Source organism: Furipterus horrens, unplaced genomic scaffold (assembly GCF_987537825.1).
Source record: "Furipterus horrens unplaced genomic scaffold, mFurHor1.1.pri manual_scaffold_2, whole genome shotgun sequence".
NCBI classification, from domain to species: Eukaryota; Metazoa; Chordata; class Mammalia; order Chiroptera; family Furipteridae; genus Furipterus; species Furipterus horrens.
Window position 1 is genome coordinate 166,768,193 of NW_028327172.1, and position 20,682 is coordinate 166,788,874.

General features: G+C 38.0%; 1 protein-coding gene across 1 annotated transcript in view; it reads right to left on the minus strand.

Annotated features, from left to right (window-relative positions):
• Positions 1-7,660: 7,660 nt before the first annotated feature.
• Positions 7,661-20,682, minus strand: part of ANXA3 (annexin A3) — a 52,779-nt gene continuing 39,757 nt past the window's right edge. Inside the window, exons 11-13 of the mRNA XM_090266723.1 lie at positions 17,568-17,626; positions 15,387-15,509; positions 7,661-8,318 (exon numbers count right to left, since the gene is read on the minus strand). Of these exons, the coding sequence (XP_090122849.1) occupies positions 8,259-8,318; positions 15,387-15,509; positions 17,568-17,626 (242 nt within the window). The 3' untranslated portion in view covers positions 7,661-8,258. The remainder of the gene's footprint in view (positions 8,319-15,386; positions 15,510-17,567; positions 17,627-20,682) is intronic.

A 20,682-nucleotide genomic window follows, 5' to 3' on the forward strand; every position in this document is an offset into this window, starting at 1 on the left:
CAGGATATAAGCCTAGGGAAGCTGCCTTCAGATCCCGCCCCTAACTACTGAAGTGCACACATTTGATTCCCATGTCAAAGGCCATATATATATATATATATATATATATATATATTTTTTTTTTTTTTTTTTTTTTTTACAAGACTGATTTCAGTGAGTGCTTTCCTTGAAGACTTCCAAGGCCAGTCTCAGAGTTATTATCACTGTACAGTGCTAAAAGAAGGATCATTTATTTATTTATTCTGCAAATGCTTATCAAACTCTACTATCTGCCATTTGCTAGGCAAGACTAAATCAATGCAATGACCAGTATCTAGTTTTGATTGAGTTATATTCTTTGTATGCTTTATTTCATTTAGTCTTCATGACACTTCAAGGTAAGAGCTGTTATTATCAGGTAAAGAATTGATGTGCAAAGAAGTTAAGTAGTTGTCAAAAACTGCTATAATAGGTAATGAAGCCAGGAATTAGACCAAGTTTGATTAACCTTAAAACTGGTGCTTTAAAGACAAAGTAAAATTGTAGAAATAAGAGGTTATCGATATGACTTGAAAGAGGGAAATGGAAGGAGGATAGGATACACAGAAGAAAAGTCTGAATTATGCGGTTTAAAAATTTCCTTTAACATGTCCTTACAAATAGACTAGAGAATCCCCTATTCATTATCTTTATTCATCATGTTTGTACCTCCTAATGAATAGACCAAACATCCCATCACTCTAGAATGAGGTACGCAAATCTCTTGTCTCTTGCAGTTCCCCTATGAGAGTCCAGGAGTCTTTCCAGCTTGCTAACTTTCTTCTTCTTCACGGTTTTCAGGGGCTAGACTTAATGCATAGGAATGATTTAAATGTACTCACTTAGGTAGGTGATCCATGGAAAAGTTAATATACATTTCATGTAAGTTGCAATGGTCCTGGGAATCATAAGAAATAAGGGGACTAAATGAAGTGACCCATATGTTCTATTAAGAAGGATTTTACAGTAACAATAAGATGCCTGGACCATAACAAACATTCTATAGACAATATAATGAAGACTTTTTCTCAAACAGTTTGTGTTTGGCCCAGTTATTCTGAAGCAAGTAGGTTTTTGCCTTTGGGACACAAAGTCATGGGTCCACTTTGAACTTGACCTGCCACCTTGTGGAAATTAGAGGAATTAAAAAAATGTGAAACGGATAATACACTTCAATAATAATAGGATCTAAGCCAGAGGTTTTCAACCTTTCTCATTTCATGGCATGCATAAACTAATTCCTAAAATTCTGTGGCATGCCAAAAAATATAGTTTTTGCTGATCTGACAAAAAAATAGGTATAATTTTGATTCATTCACACTGGGCTGCTATTGTTGTGTTGGCTGTTTGTGTGTATGTGTGTGTGTGTGTGTGTGTGTGCGTGAGAGAGAGAGAGAGAGAGAGAGAGAGAGAGAGAGAGAGAGAGAGAGAGAAACATTGATTTGTTGTTCCACTTTACCCATTGGCTCATTCTTGCATGTGCCCCAGATTGGGTATTGAACCTGCAACCCTGGTGCATCAGAATGATGCTCCAATCAACTGAGCTACTCGGCCAGGATGGCTGTTGTCATTTTTTTATTTGACAGTTTAAGGGAAAATGGGCAAGTGCCCTTGACTAAACAGATATTGCAAGTTTTTAAAATATTTTTGGAAAATAAAAATAAATAAATAAAATTCTTGCGGTGCACCTCTTGAAAATCACTGATCTAGGCATTTATCAAGTGCTTACCATATGGTATGCAGTATTCTGAACACCTTTTGTTTTCTAATTTAATTATCAAAATAACTAAACTATTATTGTTCCCATTTTAAAGGTGAGGAATATGTGACTAAACAAAGCAAAATAACTTGTGTAAAGCCACAGATCTGGGCAGCATGACCCCAAGGTCCATGCACTTAGCCATGGCACTGCCCTATGCCCTACATAGCCCCTCTCATTCTGATATTTAAATATTTAAGCAAGTATTGTAGTTATTTGGAAGGGTCACTAACAACAACCTTTCATCTTGAGCTAGCCATGTTCCATCAGAATCACCAGAAATATACTTTTAGCAGCTACTCGCTGGTCCAATGCATACAATGCAAGAAGAATGAGGGTAAAAAGTTTGAAGGAGAGATTTCCTTGGAGCCCTTTTTTATTATTTCAATGTTGCTTTCTCTTTGGAGGATCCCCTCAAGTGATCATCACTTCCTTCATCCTCCCCTTCTCACACTTACTCATGCATAGATACAAATTGATCTGGATACTAAACCTAGGCTTTCCTGCTGTGCAACCTTGGACTACTAAACTCACCTTTCTGAGCCTCATTTTCCTCATCTGTAAAATGGGAATAATATTGACACACATAACCACACTTTGTTTCAAAGAACTTAAGTCAGATAAATAGTATAACTCTGAGAATGAGATCTACAATATTTACTACAGTCTCAGCACATAGTAAGCCCCTGATTCATACATACAACAAAACTGATTATTCTTTAAAATGGGAACAATAATAGTTTCTATCTCATTAAGTTATTTTGATAATTAGAAAACTATTCAAAAGGTGTTCAGCATATTTACCATATGGTAAACTCTTAATAAGTGTTAGGCTAGACCAATTATCATTACAGAGTATTGTTCAGGGCACATAATCAATTTCATCTATATCAACTCTATAATTCTACATCACATTTGAATAACATTTCATACTTTTCAAGATAGCTCTAATTATTTACTCTCCTCCTTACAACAGCCTGGTACAATGGGCAGGAAAGGTCTACTACCCCACTTTACAAATCATTATTCCTAAAACTTACTGTGTACCTACTAGAATAGGGGACTGGGCTAGAAATTTAGCAAAATGTAACATATACACTGACATGCACAATGGTTTAGTGGCCTTTATATGACAAGATTACACAGGGAATTCCTGAGAAAGTAGGCATGTGAGATAATTTTTCCTGACCCAGAACTTCTAAAACCCTTCTAATTTCCTAAGTGAAAAGAGCACTATGATCACCTTTTGTTCTAATATCTGGTTTTTGCTAACGAAGTGAGTCTGGGTGGCCTTCTGGGTGCCTCTGGGATGCAGGCCGGTCATCGGAAAGAACAGGCCATGATTAGAAGCTCGGAACTTTCAGCTGCACCCTTCATTCTCTTGACAAGGGAAAAGCGCTGACATGGAATTAATGATTGCTTGTGAGTATATGATGAAGCTTCTATAAAAATCCCAGTAATTTGGGGTTCAGAGAGATTGTGGCTGGGTGAACACATGGGGCTGCTGGGAGAGTTGCATGCCTGGACAGCGCGTGAACACTTTGTATCTCTTCCCACATACCTTGCCCTACACATCTTTTCCACCTGGATGTTCATTTATATCCTTTATTATATTATTTTATAATCAACCGGTAAACACCCTGAGTTCTGTGAGCCACTCTAGCAAATTAATCGAACCCAAGGAGAGAGTTGTTGCGATCTCTGTTGGCCAAAAGCACAGGTAACAACCTAGACTTGCGTGTGGAGATGGGAGGGCAGGCAGTCCTGTGAGACTGCACCCTTGACCTGTGGAGCCTGATGCTGTCTCCGGGCAGACAGCATCAGATTGAGTTGAGTTGTAGGACATCCAGCTGGTGTCAGAGCATTGCTTGTTGGTGTGGGGAACTCTTATCCCCATACACATTGAAAATCAGTGGTCAGAACCCATAAGAGAGAAAAAACAGGTTCTTCCTAGTTTTGTGTACTGACTGTAGATGGAAGCTGCTACTTTTGTGGCCATACTAGGGCACCATAGCTTTAAAAAAGCTCAAGGGGTAGGGAGCCAGATAAAATTATGTTTTCCCGACTTCCTTCAGGGAAATTATGTGGCCTCCTAGACATTATATCTATGACTCACACAATGAAATGATATATAGCAGTCAAAGTAAATAAAACACATGACATGCAATGACATGATTCGTCGTCGTCAGCAGCCGTCCATCTCGAGAGACGATGGTGTAGCTTCTTTTTTTTTTTTTTTTTTTTTTTTTTTTTTTTAAATATATTTTATTGATTATGCTGTTACAGTAGTTCCAATTTTTTCCCCTTTACTCCCCTCCACCCAGTATCTCCCTCCCCCAGCATCCCCCCCCAAGTCCATACCCATGGTTCGTAAAAAATAACTATCCCTCCCTCTCAGATATTAAGACCCTTTGTAATCTTGTAAAGGACAATGGGCGAAGGTCTCAAGCTCCTCTAGCTGCTTCAAGCTGGACATGGTCGTCGTCCTACCTACCCTTGGGTCCAGAAATCCCTAATAAGAGTGGGGGTGTGGAGGGGAGGGTGGCCTTCCCACATGGGGAAGGATCATGCAGACTCCAGGTCAGTTGGCTGTCTCCGGACAACGGCGTGCTTGGTTTAGCAGGCTGGCATCCTTGTTGTGTTCTTAAGAGTCTATCTGCACCGCCGAGAATGGCTGTGCAGTCCGACTCGGGAGTGACACGGTATCTGTCTCCTCCCGTGTTGAATCGACATCTTGCGATGACGCTGGAGTGTCCTCTCCAGTGAAGCTGAAGCTACAGAGCCTGGGCAGGGTGATATGGAGGGTCTGCTGTTGCCCATGCAGCAGACCCCCCCTCTCTTCGCAGCTGAAGGGTCCAAGGGAAAGACGGAGTCAATACAGCTTGGCTTCAGGTGCGCCGCAGGAGTTGCCGGTGTTGACTACAACGTCAAACCGCCTTAGGGACTCCGGCTCCGGATTTTCTGTCGGGGTTTACTCCCTTAGCCTTCCCCTGAAGAGGTATGCCGCAAGGCAGCGGAGGTTTTTTGGAGTCAGAGTTTTCCTTCTCTGATGTGCCCTGACTGGAAGATCGAACCAGCGACACTTAGCTCGCAGGCCGACGCTCAATCCACTGAGCCAAACCAGCCAGGGTGATTAATGACATGATTATCACTTAGCAAAATAAGTGAAAAAAAGAAGTTCCAGAAATGACATATGATACAAGGTTCACTTAAAAAAGGGGAAAGAATGAAATGAAAAACTATATAAAAAGGAAGCAAGTGGACAACGAAAACATCAAGTTTGGGACAATGGTTGTATCAATTGGGGCCATAGAAGGGGAAGACTATATGGTTGGGAGTAGGTTATTCTCAAAGTCTTCGTGTTCATGTTGCAGGGTGGTTTCAGAAGTGCTTATTACAGCCCTGGCCAAGTGGCCCAGTTGTTTGGAGTGTTGTCCCATCCACCAAAATGTTGCAGGTTCGATTCCCACTCAGGGCACATAACTAGGTTGTGGGTTTGATCCTTGATCGGGGTTGTATGGAGGCAATTGATTGATGTTTCTCTTTCACATCAATGTTTCTCTCTCTCAAAAAAAATCAATAAAACATATCTTTGGGTGAGGATTTTTAAAATGTCTTTATTACATTATAGAAATAAAGAGATAGAAGAACGAATGGAAAGAAAGGAGGGAAGGCAGTATGGAAGGAAGGGAGGGAGGGAGGGAGGAAAACATGTATGTGGGAGAACTCTAGTGTAGCAAGCCATTTTTATAGAGGAAACATTTCTTCTTCATGATTTTGGAGAATTAATGTGGTCAAGATCAAACTCTTAAAAAGCCATTTCAGGAGTTTAGCTAAATAGCACATAGATCTGCATTTGAGCTTGTTGCTTCTCCAGCAGTCCCAACATTCTAGTCACCTTCACAAAATATTTATTTCCATGGTGATGCATAGCTTAGAAAAAGCAATCTATATATAGGTAAAATTTCTGAACTTTTCTCTAAAACTGCCCATTGTCCAATAATAGTTTCTTTTTCCAGTTGTGGGAAGCTGAGACTCAGGCATATTTACAAATGTTTAAATAGTCACTCCAAATTCACTTAAATAGCTAAAACATATGGAGGACAGAGAACATCATTTTTTAACAAAGATTTATTAAGTGCCTTTTATGTGCTAAGCACGTTCTAAGCACTAGGGATGCAGCAATGAATGCAACAGACGAAATTCCCTGAATTCAAATAGTTTATGTTCTATGGTTAAAAAGAACAGTGGCCCTGGGGTGGGATAAATTTTAAGACAAAATAGTGATTAAGAGCCTGGGCATTGAAGTTGGGCTGTCTGGGCTTAAATCCAGGCTCTTCCAATGGATATTTAATTTCTCCAAGCCTCCATGCCTATATCTGTGAGTTAGTGCCTACACTGTAAAGTTCCTTGAGGATTAACGACTTAACACATACTACACTGTTTAACATAGTGCTTAAGTATTAGCAATGATTTAATGCTTGGTGAGACACTCAGTCACCAAATCACTCAAGCCAAAATCATAACAGCAAACTTGACACTTGATTATCTTGATTGCCTTGTCCTATCCATTTTATCTCCTAAATATTTCTGAAGTGTGTGTATTTTTCCCCCCTTTGGTCTCCATTGTCATTATCTTAGTGCAGAATGACCCTTCTGGTCTTGATTATAGAACTAGCTTGCCAAATAGGCTTCCTGCCTGTGGCTCTCCCCTCCTATATATTCCTCCGTCTTGATCAAAAATTTGAGCACATCATTTCTCTGATTGATATCCTCCTGGAATGCTGCTTCTGCTTATAAATTCTTTAGAACGATATATAAGCTTTCTTCATAAGCTCACCCCTGCCTGTCAGTGGTCACCTCCCTTGTATTGTAAGCCTCCATACACTAACTTTTGGGTACATATGATGCTAGATCATAAGTCAGTGACTTTGCCAGTGTTCTTACTTGTATGGGGAGCCTCTCCTCTTCTTTTTAACTGGTGGAGTTCATAAACTTTAGTAGGTTGAATTTTTGACTCCATGTCCATACTTCTTCTAATACAATGTCATTTCCCTGAATGCACAGTACATACTGTATTGTGTTTATCTGCTTACATGTATTTCTCAGATTTTAAGCTCTTTGTTGAAAGGAAATGAGTCTTCCTTAGTCTCTTTGGTGTATCCAATACTTAGCACAGGGCTTGGCATACAGTGGGTAACCTGATAAAGAATGGTTCTGATTTTGTTTGTGATCATTTTGATAATGCTTGGTAAAGTTAATGGTAACATGGTAACTGAACACTTACTATGTCCAGGCACAGGGCTATGTGTACAGAGGCATTATCTTCCTTAATCTTAACTCTATGAGAAAGACAGGTGCTGTAACTGTCATCATTTTACAGATGAGGAATCTTTAGTCTAGCAGGGCTTAGTGGTTGCCAGGGTCACAGAGCTTGTAAATGGTAAGGCAGGAAGTCAAAACCAGGTGTGTAGGACTCTTACCTCCCTAGATTTTATGCCTGTATGCACTTTGGAAATTCCAGAATAAGCAATAACTTCTCTGTCTTTCTGAAAGTTCTCAGGAGTGTGCACCATGAGAATGCATTGAGTAAAATCTCTGAACTCACACAGCACTGTTTCTGTTTCTCACACATCTATCATTTCTATTCTAGTCCAGACTAATAACTCCAACTGGAATTTTTTAACTTATATATTTCATATTAGTCAAGATATTTCATGGTGGGTCCCTTTCAAAGATAACACAAGAGATATTTTTTTTAAATGCTTAGTTTAAAAATACTTATTTTAGTGGAAAAGGAAACTTTATAGACTTGATTCTAAATATGCATTCTGGGAAAGCAATATCTAGTATAAAACAACCAAAATTCATGCTTACCATTCAGACAGGAAGTGGTTAGATTAATAGTTTAGCAGATGTTTTCTGAGGACTAAAATAACTTACCATGCATTGCCACTCCTATAGTTTGATCACGACTAGAAAGGGTAGGCAGGGTTACATACATCTTCATTTTTATTCTTTTTCTTAAAGATGAATGTGATTAATTAGGTAATAGATAGATTGAAGCAGCAACAGCTTTTGTAACAAAAACGTATTGTAAAATGTCATTAGTTGCCTGCACCAGGTACCAACAATGTTGGTAGACACTAAAAACAGACATTTAACAAAAGCAACAATTTTATTATTCTGCTTTTGCATTTAATGTTTTAAATTGTGCAAAGATTCTCACTTCCTAAGCAGAAATATAATTTGGACAGTATTAGGAGATCCTTCACCTCATTTTAAATTTTCATTTATGAACTACTACATTATGATGAGACACTCTAAAATAATCATATTGTTGTTATGAAAATCTCTTTAAGGAAAACAAGTGGCTGTTTGTACTTGCTTGTACTTTTAAATACTGTGAGAAAGAAGTAAGCAGCACTGTTGGAAAAGCCCATCGTGGGAGGAGGTGACCTCTGGAGACGATGTTCTTGCCTTAGTCATCCCCTCCACAGAGCTTTAAGAGTGTGGTTTCATAGTCCCCCGAAGTGTCTGACTGCAAAGAACAGGACCGATGGAGAGATGGACAGATACAGCATCAATAAGGAGGAACCCACAAATGAATCAAATCCTACAGCACTAGGGAATTCCCTGGGATACCAGACTCATGACCTGTACCATTTACTAAAATGTACCTGTTAATCCATCCTTCATTCATGCCTGAGTGTATTTTCCAGCTTAGCATCTTCTTTATAATATATAATGTTTAAATTCTTCTTGATATATTGCCATTAAATTTCAATTTGAGTTTAATAAAGTAAGATTTCATCAATTACATATTAACTTAACAGAACTCCTAAAAGTAATAGCTTTAATAACATATACTATTTAGCAAACACTTGTTCTTTTGCTTTTCTAAGAATTAATTATTTTAATTCTTAGAAGAACTCTAAGCAGTAGGTTCCATAAGAATCTACATTTACCACATAAGATGAAAAAAAGAGAGGTTAGGACCCTTGTGCCAAATCTATAGAGAGAATAAATGACAGAAGCAGGGTTCAAATCCAGATCACCCAGCCCCTTAACACTATATTATATTTAAGAAAATGAAATGAACTACGTCCCCAAAGAGCGTATTTCTCAATTCCTTTCCCCTAGACTACCCAAAAAAGATCGTGGTTCAGAAAAGATAGCATGTGAGACTGAGGCTTGAAGTACCTAGATGTCATGTTTACTATACAAAGAGGTAAAAATGTTCGCATAGCACCAGAAATATAACTTGACTTTTAACCTAAATTGCCTAAAAAGTTTACATTACTCTTATTTTGTTCAAGGCAACTCAAATAGCAAGCATTTCTTATCACTTAAGTTTCACATTGGGGCAAATATTAAGTAAGTGGTAATGTAAAGAGGAAGCAATGAAGAAGGGTCGTTTAGAAAAGAAGCTAAATATTACTTTCATAAGACACACCAGGCATTAATATATATTGTTCTGTTTTACACAGATTTTAGTTCTTCCTTTATTGGTTTTCCTGAGTCTTGCTCTGCCATATGCAATAACTTCTCAAACTGATGACAAGTCAACACTGTGTTAAAGCTCCCTCTAGCCATCAAAGTTGTAAAAATTATTAGGGATTCTATCAGTTCATTGAGAAAATACATCATAGTTTAACATGCAGCAATATTTAAAATTCTAATCCATTGTCGACACTAAGCAAATACTCATCCATCCTTTTCTGTTACCTTTATTCCCATGTGCCTTCTAGTAAAATAGCTATTTTATTTATAAGGAATTTTAGAAATTTTATCATAAAAAAGTTAGTGTAATTTCAAAGCCTTTGAACATAATTCATGCTTTCCTAATTAGGCCATATTAATTGTTCTTAAGAAACGAACTAAATGTTTCTGTCAACTTGCCTGTGGTTCGCTCTTCTCCCAACTTTGATCCAATCTTTTATCTTTTATATTTAATCTGGCTTCCCAATTATTTATTTGTAGTGATTTTTAAGGTATTCTCTTTTTCCATTCTGACCACAATAAATCTACCCTAGGCTCTTATCCCTTGTCACTAGTTTCCTTGACTATAGATTCATCAATCCCTTTCTCCAAGTTGTTAATTCTTATTGTTTTGTAAATCTAGTCCAGTCACCACTGTATCCACCAAGCAAGTAGCCCTTACTTTTCTTGGGAATCCTGGCTCTTCCTCTTTCCTCTCTGGCATCTCCACCTTTGTCTTCTTTGCAGGCTTATCCTCTACCATCCAGCCACAAACTGTTAGTAATGCTGAAAACTCTGTTCTCAGCTTTCTTCTTTTCTCAGTCTTGAGGATTTTTATCCATGTTCAAGGATTCAACAAATTAACTGACTCCAAAAATATATCTACTACCATTGGCTACCTACTCAATATCTCCACTTACATCTCAAAGACATCTTAAACTCAGTACATGCACTTTCTCCTCCAACCCCAGAAAAGAAAACCCCCCCCCAAAAAAAATAGAACAAAAAACAAACAAACAAACAAAAAACACCTAAAATCTGACCCTCATGCAGGAAATTATCTGTTTCCCAAGTTAGAAACCTGAAGTCATCCTTGCTCCTCACACCGTAAATCTTTCTTTTTTATTGTATTTTTTTCCATTACCATTTTGCCCCCTTATACTCCTCTCCCCCCAGCAATCACGACCCTGTTGTCCATGTCCATGAGTCTTAATTTAACTCCTAAATATCTTTTGAGTCTTTGCTCTTTCCTCTCTTTACATTGCCAGTCACTTTGCTTACTACTTTGTACTACTCTAATATGACTAATATTATAACATCACTCCATACTCTTCAATCTTCCATCTAATTCATTCTCCAGAGTCTCAGAGATCTTTGCCAAATGTACTTCTAAATATGACACTACGTGCTTAAAACTAAAATTCTTCAATGGCTTCCCATTGCTCTTAGGCTAAAGACAAAATCTTTAAACATTGTCAAAAAAGATCCCATTTGACCTGATCCCTATAGCCTTATTTTTCATTATTTTTCAACCACCACTAGTGTTTCCCACTTGCAGTTTCTTGTTAGAGTGCTCTGCTTTCTCCCGATACCCACAGTCTTTGCCTACTCACTTTCAGATCTGAATCATAACTTCCTCAGAGAAGCCTTTCCTCTAGGTCAAATCCTATTATATGATCTTATAGCATAATACTTCTTGCCTTTACATTTAACATAGCTGTACAAACAGATTTTACATTTAATTGTAATTCCATAAGGACAGGAAACTTTTTTCTTTGCTTATAATTACAACCCCAGGATTGGCACATAATTTTCATTCAGCAAATATTTTAACTGAATAAATGAAAAACAAATTTCATGATCTCAGAGCTTTCGGCTGAATTCGTCTTGCCATTTGGATTTTATTTTTCAATACTCCTCAGGGAAGACCTTCTAATTAATCAAGTCACTTAGTACTTTTTTCCTTCCTTCTTCTCATCATCCATGTTTCTAGAGCAGTACCTTTGAGACCCCGCTGACCAGCATAGCACTGGGCCTATAGGAAGCACTCAACACATGCCTGTTCACCTGAAAGTTAGGCTCAAACCCATGTCCCTAAAAAAAATATCCTATCTAATCCCAAACTTCTTTTACTCTCAATTCCTATATTACTATCCTCTGTACCTTACAATCTAGTATTTAATGGTATGTTGCTTCATATTATTATCTTTTAATTATTTTTCTTATGCCTACCTCAATTCACGTAGATTATAAGTTGAAGGTGACTACTGTGTTTTCCCCTCAAGAGCCTGGAATTGTGCTATTTGTTAAATAGGTACTTAATTTGTTGATCAAGGAAATCTACCAAAAATGCAATTTCGCCCAAATATTTTATTAATATCTTATTATTAAGATACACATTTTTCATGTACATCTTTCTCTCCTTTTCCACACCAATCATCCCCTGAAAAAGGTGTTAATGAAAAGAGAAATGTCTAAACAATAGGCAGACGAGGAAGACAGAACCAAAGGCCCGGATGCTACAGTAGGGTTCAGAATGAGCCATCCCAAGATGTGCCGCAGCAGCATGCAGATTGTTTTAAACTAAAGGCAACAAAGGCCCTGTGGCTCCAGAGAAACTTGTGCCCTCCCCTCTTAACTACTGAGAAGAATTAGAGACCTTGCCCATAATAAGAGATTATCAGAGATAACCTTTTTTGACCTATCTGTATGGCAAGGCAAACTACAAATTACTGAACATCTGCTCTTCTTATCGTCTTGCAGTGACCGTCTGAAGCCCCAAGGCATCTTACCTCATATTACACCAGGATGTAGGTCATATATACCTCATTTTACATTTTTGTCCCTGAGTCTTTCATGTATGTGAGGTTTCTTCTGACTCTTACGTATGTGGGGTTCTCATGCATGTATATGCAATTAAATTTGCTTATTTTTCTCTTGTTAATCTGTGTCTTGTAGATTTATTTATTAGACTAGGTAAAAGAAACTTGAAGGGAAGTTTCTTCCTTCCCCACAATATACAAAATGGAACTCTAGCTCCCAAGTTACAGAAATTGAACCATCTGAAAGGACCTTATTCATCAGTAGTGAAAATGTAATCATATTACTTAATAATGTACTTTTAGGTGGTAGAAACCCTATATAATTTTTTTAAAGTATATTTTATTGATTATATTGTTACAATAGTTCCAATTTTTTCCCCTTTGCTCCCCTCCACCCAGCACCCCCCTTCCCCGACAATCCCCTCCCCAAGTCCATGCCCATGGCTCACCCTTTCATATATTCTTCTTTTTTTAAAAAATAATTAATTAATTAGTTAAATATTTTAACAATAAAAAATAACAATCCCTCCCTCTCAGACTTAAGACCCTTTACAATCTTATAAAGGACAATGGACTAAGGTCTCGAGCTCCTCTAGCTGCTTCAAGCTGGACATGGTCGTTGTCCTACCTACCCTTGGGTCAAGAAATCCCTAATAATTTTAAATTACAAACTGAACTCTTCAGCAATAGATTTTTCTTTTCTATCAAGACACCATAGTTTAGATATTTCCTAATACAATAAGCCTCAATTACCCAGACCATTGGAAGGAGTTGAGCTATTGATTAATTTAATTTTCTAGTTTGCTGAGGGTGAACCAAAAGCCCTCTATGTTTCAATCTTGTTACTGACAATCTTTATAAAAGGTATATGTCTACTTTTCTGCCTTAGTAAGAACCATATGGTTAACATTATTGAATCTTCCTTTGTTGATTGAAACTGTTGTAATGTGTCAGGATCGATTCAAATTGCATTGAGTGTGAGCAGTTGATGAAATCTGTGCTAAGCCCCAGGCACAGTCTGAGAGCTACCTCTTGGAGTAGTTCCTAATTTCAACTCAGGCATGCATCTCTTTCTACAAAGGTTTAGTACAAAAACAAAAGCTCTGGCTGAGGAAAAAAAATAGATGTGGGGATTCTGGTTTATGAATCTAGTTGACTGAGTGATGTCCATCCACTCATCCACTGTAAAACCATCTGTGGGAGCTTGAGGTAGGAAAGTTCGCAAAATGCCTGCCCAAAGGCCCAGGCCAACATGTGTACCTGGTCAAGGACGGCTATCATGGGCAGGGCCACCTCAAAGGCTGGTCCATGGGCTGCAGCTATTCATGGTGATACAAAAATGCAGACTTAACAGAGAGGAGTCCCAGGTGGCCATGAATAGATGTTCCCTCCTGTATACTGTGGCACTCCAGCCTTGTAGGGGCCTAAGAGAGGTCAGTGCCCAGAATCAGAATCCATGGGGTGCATGAAATGGTCCTATAGCTGGGGCCCAGATGTCTGGACAGCTCAGACTCCACACCCAACATTGCATCATCGGTGCTCAGAGCAAACGTGTCCTTCTCCCAGAATAGGTTTATCCTCTGGGCCGCACCTCTGAGCTCGGGTCTCGGTGACTCTACACTGGTTTAGATTCACTTATCTTCATTTCTGGGTCTTTTTCACTTCTGGGCCTAACGCTCTCCAAAGCTGATTTTCTCCAGACAGCGGAAAGATGGACGAACCTGAGGCCTAGGAAGATGTGCAGAACAGCTATGAAGCCAGCCCTGGACTCCATCTTTTCAGCTAGCCAGTGGCTCTAGAGGCTGAGACAACCTGACAGCTCACTTGATAACCTGGGCTCCCACTTTGTTTCAGGGACCCAGCTTGTACTAACACTCTCTATTACTCACTGACTGGAGACTTGCATGTCATTGGGGAGGTTGTGGTAGAAAACAATCTTCAAGGGGGCTAGTTCCTTAGTTCATCTTTCCAAGTTGTCATATTCTTAATGGGACCATGACTTTTGAACCATTAGCTTCATGTATGGAGACCTCTTACAAAATTTTTGCAAGTCTTTTTTATTAGTTCTAATACTTTGTAATTTATTTGGGGTTTCTATATATATAATATCAACTGATATCTGAGAACAATGAAAGCTGATTTTAGTCTTTAAAACTGAAAAGAAGTTGTATAATATACTCTTGGGGGATTCTCATCCAGAATGATGGCCTGTAAGAAATCAATTTTTTAAACTCAAGAAACTATTTTAAAAATTGATAAATTTAATTTGATGGCAAATGGTATGGAAAACACCTTCAGCCATGTCAAAAGAAAAATAACAAAGTGAAGAAATATTTACAACTCATAGACAAAAGGTGAATCTAACTTATATAAAATTGACCACCCCCCAAATTAAAACCCCAAATTTCAATAGAATAATGGGCAAAGAACATTAAAAACCACCAAAAAATAAATGCAAATGAAATTTTAAAAAAAATGTTCAGCCTCACCTGCATTAAAAATATACATTAATACTACCCTGAGATACCATTTCTCACCTATCAGATTTTAAAACCCCAAAATTTGAAAACACCCTCTGTACCAAAGTTATGGAGAAACAAGGCTCATATATTCTTCATGGAAGTGCAGATGGGAGCCAACTGGTAATATTTATCAAAATTACAAATATATTTATATCTGTCTCAGTAATCCTGCCCACCTCTGAGAATTTATGTAAGAAATAAACTCTGCTCCAATTTATGCCACAGATACACTTGTACCTTATGAAAGTGTGTATGCATATTGCAGCATTGTTTGTAATAGCAAGAAACTGGAATATCTGTTGATGTGGTGGGTGTAAGTAAACAAATAATGGAATCATATGCAGCTGTTTAAAAGAATGAGAAAGCTTCTGACACACTGAAATGGAAAGAACGCCAGGCTGCAGAATCATGCTGTCATTTGTGTGAAACAAAGAAAAAATTTAAATATGTATTTTTCTTTCCTGTCATTTTCATAAAGGAATACCAAAATAAATAAAAACACTGCAATATAAAAAACAGGTAAACACATTGTATATGCAATTCACAAAAGAAAAATTAGTAGCTGCTAAACTGAAAAAAAAAGTTGAGTATCTATCAAGTACCTGAGATTCTAGAGCTGAAAAACAGTCTATCTTTAAGGGGTATTTTACTATTACTATACATTTGCACACTGACAAAGAGAGAACTCTAAGTCACATATGACCATGTTCTAAGGACTATAAGAGAAAGAGGATGGGGAGAGAAAGGCAACATGTATTTTGCTATTTTTAAGAGGAGACTTACTTTAATTGCTGAATACAGGGAATAGCCACAACGCTTCTTAAACTCTGCTCGAATGTCCAAAAGGTCAATTTCTGATCTGGAAACCATTATTCGGTTCAGAGTAAACTCATCAGTTCCAGCACCCTGTTAAGAAATGCAGGTGTCCACAGTACAAATCTCATCAGTCACAAAACAGCTTATAGACCTATATTTATAAGAAATAGATTATGGTGCACAGAATAGTCAACCACAGTGACTCCTCTTCACTCACTTATCATCAAACCTCATCATTCATTTATTTAAGAAATATTTGTTGAGAACTGATTCTGTGCCAGTACATGGCAAATGTTGCAAACAGAGATGGGATACCCCTGTTAATCTTCCAATTTTGTAAAGGACACAGGCAAGAAAACGTGCCATTACAATATAATGGGACATATTGGAAATATTGGGTACTTATGGGATATATACTAGGAGTTCCTAAAATAGATTAAGGATTAGGAAATGTCTGCCTGAGAAAGTGGTATTTAAGCAGAGGCCTAAATAATCAGCCAAAAAAGAAGGGATGGGCTTCATAGAGAGAGGAGAGAAATGTCCGAAAGGAGAAAACAGCAGGTGTGAAGGTTTAGGGCAAGAAAGAATGCCAAAATCAATGATACATAAATAATGAGGAGGAATAGCATGCGATGTGCCTGGAGTGCAGGGCCTTGTAAACCGGGAAATGAAATTCCGACTGTATCCCAAGAGTGCAGAACTATTGCAGTCTCTTATTAAACATGAGAGCACTGAGATCAGATCTGATTTGCAGTTTCAGAGGATCTCTTTGACAGCCGTGTGAGGAATGGATAGCAGGGTGGGAGTAGGATGAAGAAAACAGAATGAGACCAGAAGCTTTGGGACTTTATCCGGAGGTGATTACAATAATGTAAAAAGGAGACGATGATGGCCTGACATAGAAAAACAGCAGTACAGATGGAGAAAATGGGTCGATTAGGAGATGCTTTTAAAAGCAGATGACAGAACTTGATGTATCATTTGAAGAGAATGAAGGAGAGGGAGAAGTGTAAAATTTCTGAGCAGTTAAGTGGATATTGACCAGATTCATTTATTCAGCAAATGCTTACTGAGCATGTACTGTGTGCCAGGTACTGTTCCATGTATTGTACATATGGTAGTGAACAACACAGACTATACCTCTGTCCTAAGACAGTTTACATTTGAATGAATGGACATGGTCAGCAAAGAAAATTAACGAATTGCTGAAATAAATATTAATGAGAACTATGGAATGGGGTGTGGCTAAAAGGGCCCAATGGACCTGAGCAGTCAGAGAAGACTTCCCTCAGGAGGTGACGTTGAAGTAGAGACCTGACAGATGATAAGGATCTAATCATAGTTGGATCTGGAGGAGGTACATTTCATGCAGAGAGGACAACCAGTGCAAAGACTCTGACATGGGGAGAGACTTAATACAGTCACAGAACAGAAAGGCTGAAGTGGCTGAGGCACTGAGACCAAGGATGGGGAGGAATGGAACAACTTCAGAAGCTGGGCCAGGGCAGATCCTGTTGGGGTTGCCCACTGAGGTGTCCGAACACAGGATGGGGACCAGACTTGGGGTGGGAGGTAAGGTCAAGTGAGGGAAATGATATGTTCACTTTGAACATAATATAGAAGGTGCATGTGGACTTGCACAGGAAATGTCTAGTAAAGAAGCTGAAGTAAGCGTCTTCTGTGTGCCAGGTCCAGGGCCTGGGTCTGAAGATATACAAGAGATTGAGAAAAAAAAGAAAAAGAAAACTACTCGGCTCATGGAGTTCACTGTCTAGCAGTGACAGCAAACAAGAAAACATAAGGTTTCTATAACATTAAAGGCTGCTGGTTCAGTCTGGTTTATTTTACGTAAGGCAGCTCAAGAGGCCACTGGACCTAATGGGTCAAGTGTGAGGTTTGGAGTTCTAAGACAAGTTCTACTGCCTATACTTATTGTGAACTGATGGAAATAATTTTGTCAACACTTCACTGTATCTCTATAATGACCAGGACACTCATTATCAATCCATGAGACAAATTAGTAGACAAATTAGCTAGAAAGAGAACTCATCAAAGTGGACAGAAAGGAAAAAATTCCATCCATGTTAGCAATATTTTTACATTCTCATTGAGGGAAGCTAAGAACGTGTATGAAATTTCCAGACCAACCTTCAAAGCTTGACGCAGTCTTTCAGCTAAGAAGGCCGGCATGTTCCTTGCACAATGAACTGTATAAAAAGTAAAGTATGTTCACTGTTATTTAATTGAAATTGAGTTAATAGATAGTAAAATGTTTTTTAAAAAGGTTCTTTGGGTAACCATATCCACTCCACCCCACCACACACACACTACTGGCTTGCATTTAAAATGAAAGAATGAATGCTTAACTTGAATTTCAAAGCCTTATCACGTCATATTTGCATAGACCTTTAGCACAGTAATTATCTTTAGCCGTGGGGAAAATAAAATTACCTGCCAAAGAAACTCCCACATCACATGACTCATCTCCAGCTCTCAGACACAGCAACACCTACTCTTAAACTGATAACTCCCTAGGGCATACCATTGCTGTTTCTAACATCTTTGACTACTGATGAATGACTTGGGTCTAAGGACTGCAGACATGTTGCTCCAAATAATTCATTATATAAGAAGGGGCCTGGAGTTTCATTTAAGAACAGTTTTTCCAATGTTCTTTCTTCTAAGTGGCTGTCTTAGAATTTATAGGCTGGTTAGAGTAATTATATTAGAACCAGCGCCTGCAATCTAAATTCAGTTACAAAAAAAGGAAAAAAAAAAAACAAAAATAAAACACTGCAATCTTTCAATTCTCTATTTTGAAATAACAGATAAAGCAGAAGTAAAGCAAATAAAGGAAACTGGCAAAAACATGAGCAAATTACCTTTTAAATAAGGTGAAAATCATCAGAAATAGAGAAGGCTGTAGAGAGTAAATCTATTTATTGCAACATAGTTACTTTTATAATCTTAAATCTCATCTGCAGATAGGAATCTGCCAAAAGTGAATAAGTTTATAATGAATTTTGGAGATCAGAACAAAAATAAGTAGCTTTCTCAGGGTTTCATACGCTCTAGTAAGGAAAGCAAAAGCCTTCAGTTTCTGTAATTGACTTAAGGGAAATAGAGGGGAAAATCTATGAGAAACTTAAACATGGAATCTGGGACAAATATGAAAACAGTGTTAGATGTGAGGTTGTCTGAGAATAAACCAACCATTTGGATTAGTTCTACCTATTTTTTCTCAAATTCATATTAAGCAAGCCTTAAGACTTTGATCAAAAGTTATTATGCCTACTTTTATCCTATAAAGCTTTCAATTATCTCCCTCCCCCTAAACTAAATCCTTCTAGGATTTTTTTTTCATAATCCCTTAACTTGTCCTCGGCTGTATGTTCTTAACCACCAGATTTGTTCTTCACATCCTAAAATTTTGGGAAGCAGCGTTATTCATAGCAGTAGGAAATTTACTTTAACATCCAACATTGAAAATAGAGAAACTCAGGGAAATCTCTGAAACTCAAGGAGTCCATTAAAATTACTTACAATGACCAAGGGTCCACAGTGGCCCATTTCTTACCCTCTGTGTTGTGTGGACTGAACTTCAGTCAGTACTGTCCCCTCCCCCCAGGTCCCTGAACTCTGGCATATCCCCTGCCTGAGCAGGCACTAAAACATAAAACATGCCCTCTTATTGACTTATCCCGAGAATCAACTGACAGAGCAAAACACATTTCCTGTCAAACCACAATTATAATGTCCCCTGCTTATCCAACTCCCCATTGAAGGAAAAGTGTTTTCTTTTTGATTTTGAGACTTTGCACATTTTTGAGATGAAAGCATCCTCCCTATTGCAATAGCCTTTTAGAATAAAGCCTCTCCTTATCCAAGTCGAGGTTGGACAGCTAGAAATGTTCTATTATGCATTTCTAAGGTGATATAGCTCTGATGGCTTTTCATATTAAAAACTATGTGTTGACATACTGTATCAGACTCCTTATCTATGAAATACTTACAACGGGCAGATCTACCAACACAGAAAGTCGGTTAGTGGATAACAGGGGCTGGGGGGGATTGCTAGTGGGTACAGGGTTTCTTTGGGGGCTGATGAAAATATCCTAAATGTAGATTGTGGCGATAGTTGCACAACTCTGTAAATATACTAAAAAAGCACTGAATTCGTACATGTTGAATGGGTGAATTTTATGGTGTGAGTTAAATCTCAGTAAAGATGAGGAAAACTGATGTATTCCAATGGTAAGCAAATAGAAAATGAGTGTCATATCTTGAACTTCGAATTAGTCAAATCATAAGATCTTTCTTTTACTTGATAGAATAAAGTGCATTATAGCCCAAATTTAGTGTATCATTCAATATATATTTTCAAAAATGCTTCCTAGCTCAATGAGTAAGAGTTTACACATCTCAATAAAGTTTTTCAAATGTTATAGCAGGCAAAGTAAAAAGGAGCAAAATTGATGTAATGAGTAATAATGTGAAATGGGAAAAAAATAAACTGGCTGTATCATTGCCAATGGAACATTTTCAGAACTAATTATGAAGACTGATCTCTATTTCATTTTTTTTAATTGAAAAAGAAGCTTTTTTTTCTTTCTTGGCCTAACTTTTAGCAATTTAACCAGAGTTAACAGTGTTTTCTTTCTTTCTTCTTTCTTTCCCCCCACCTCTCTATCCTTCTCCCCACCCCCCTTTTTTTGAGTTGCATTTGGAAAAAGATTCCAATGGCCTTGAAGACAGAATCAGAAGTTAAGTGAAATAACACATGTGAAAGAAGCCCTGTGAATGGGGCCTGGAACTTAGTATTTGTTCCCTGGTATTTTCTGTAATTTACTTTAAAGTACTTCAGTACAGATTGTGTGATGTGTGTGTGTTTCAGGCTATGTCTGAACTGCACACATCAAATGATTGGTTATCATCACAGATTGTGGAGTCTGACTGCCTGGATTAGAACCTCAGCTCTGCCACAAATTCCCTGGGTAACCTGGGGAAGGAATTGAACTTCTTTGTGCCTCAGGTTTACCATCTCTACCAGGGGGATAACAACCCCAATGGGGTTGTTATGAGGCTTAAATATGCTGATATTTGTAAAGGGTTTAACACAGTGCTGAGCACATGGTAAGTGCCAGATGAGTATTTGTTTAAAATACAGTTTGAAGAACCCTAATTGGGAATCCACCTCCCCGGTGGTAATTAACATTTGAAGATGAGTCATACATAGCCTCACTCCAGAGGTTACCTTAAGTCA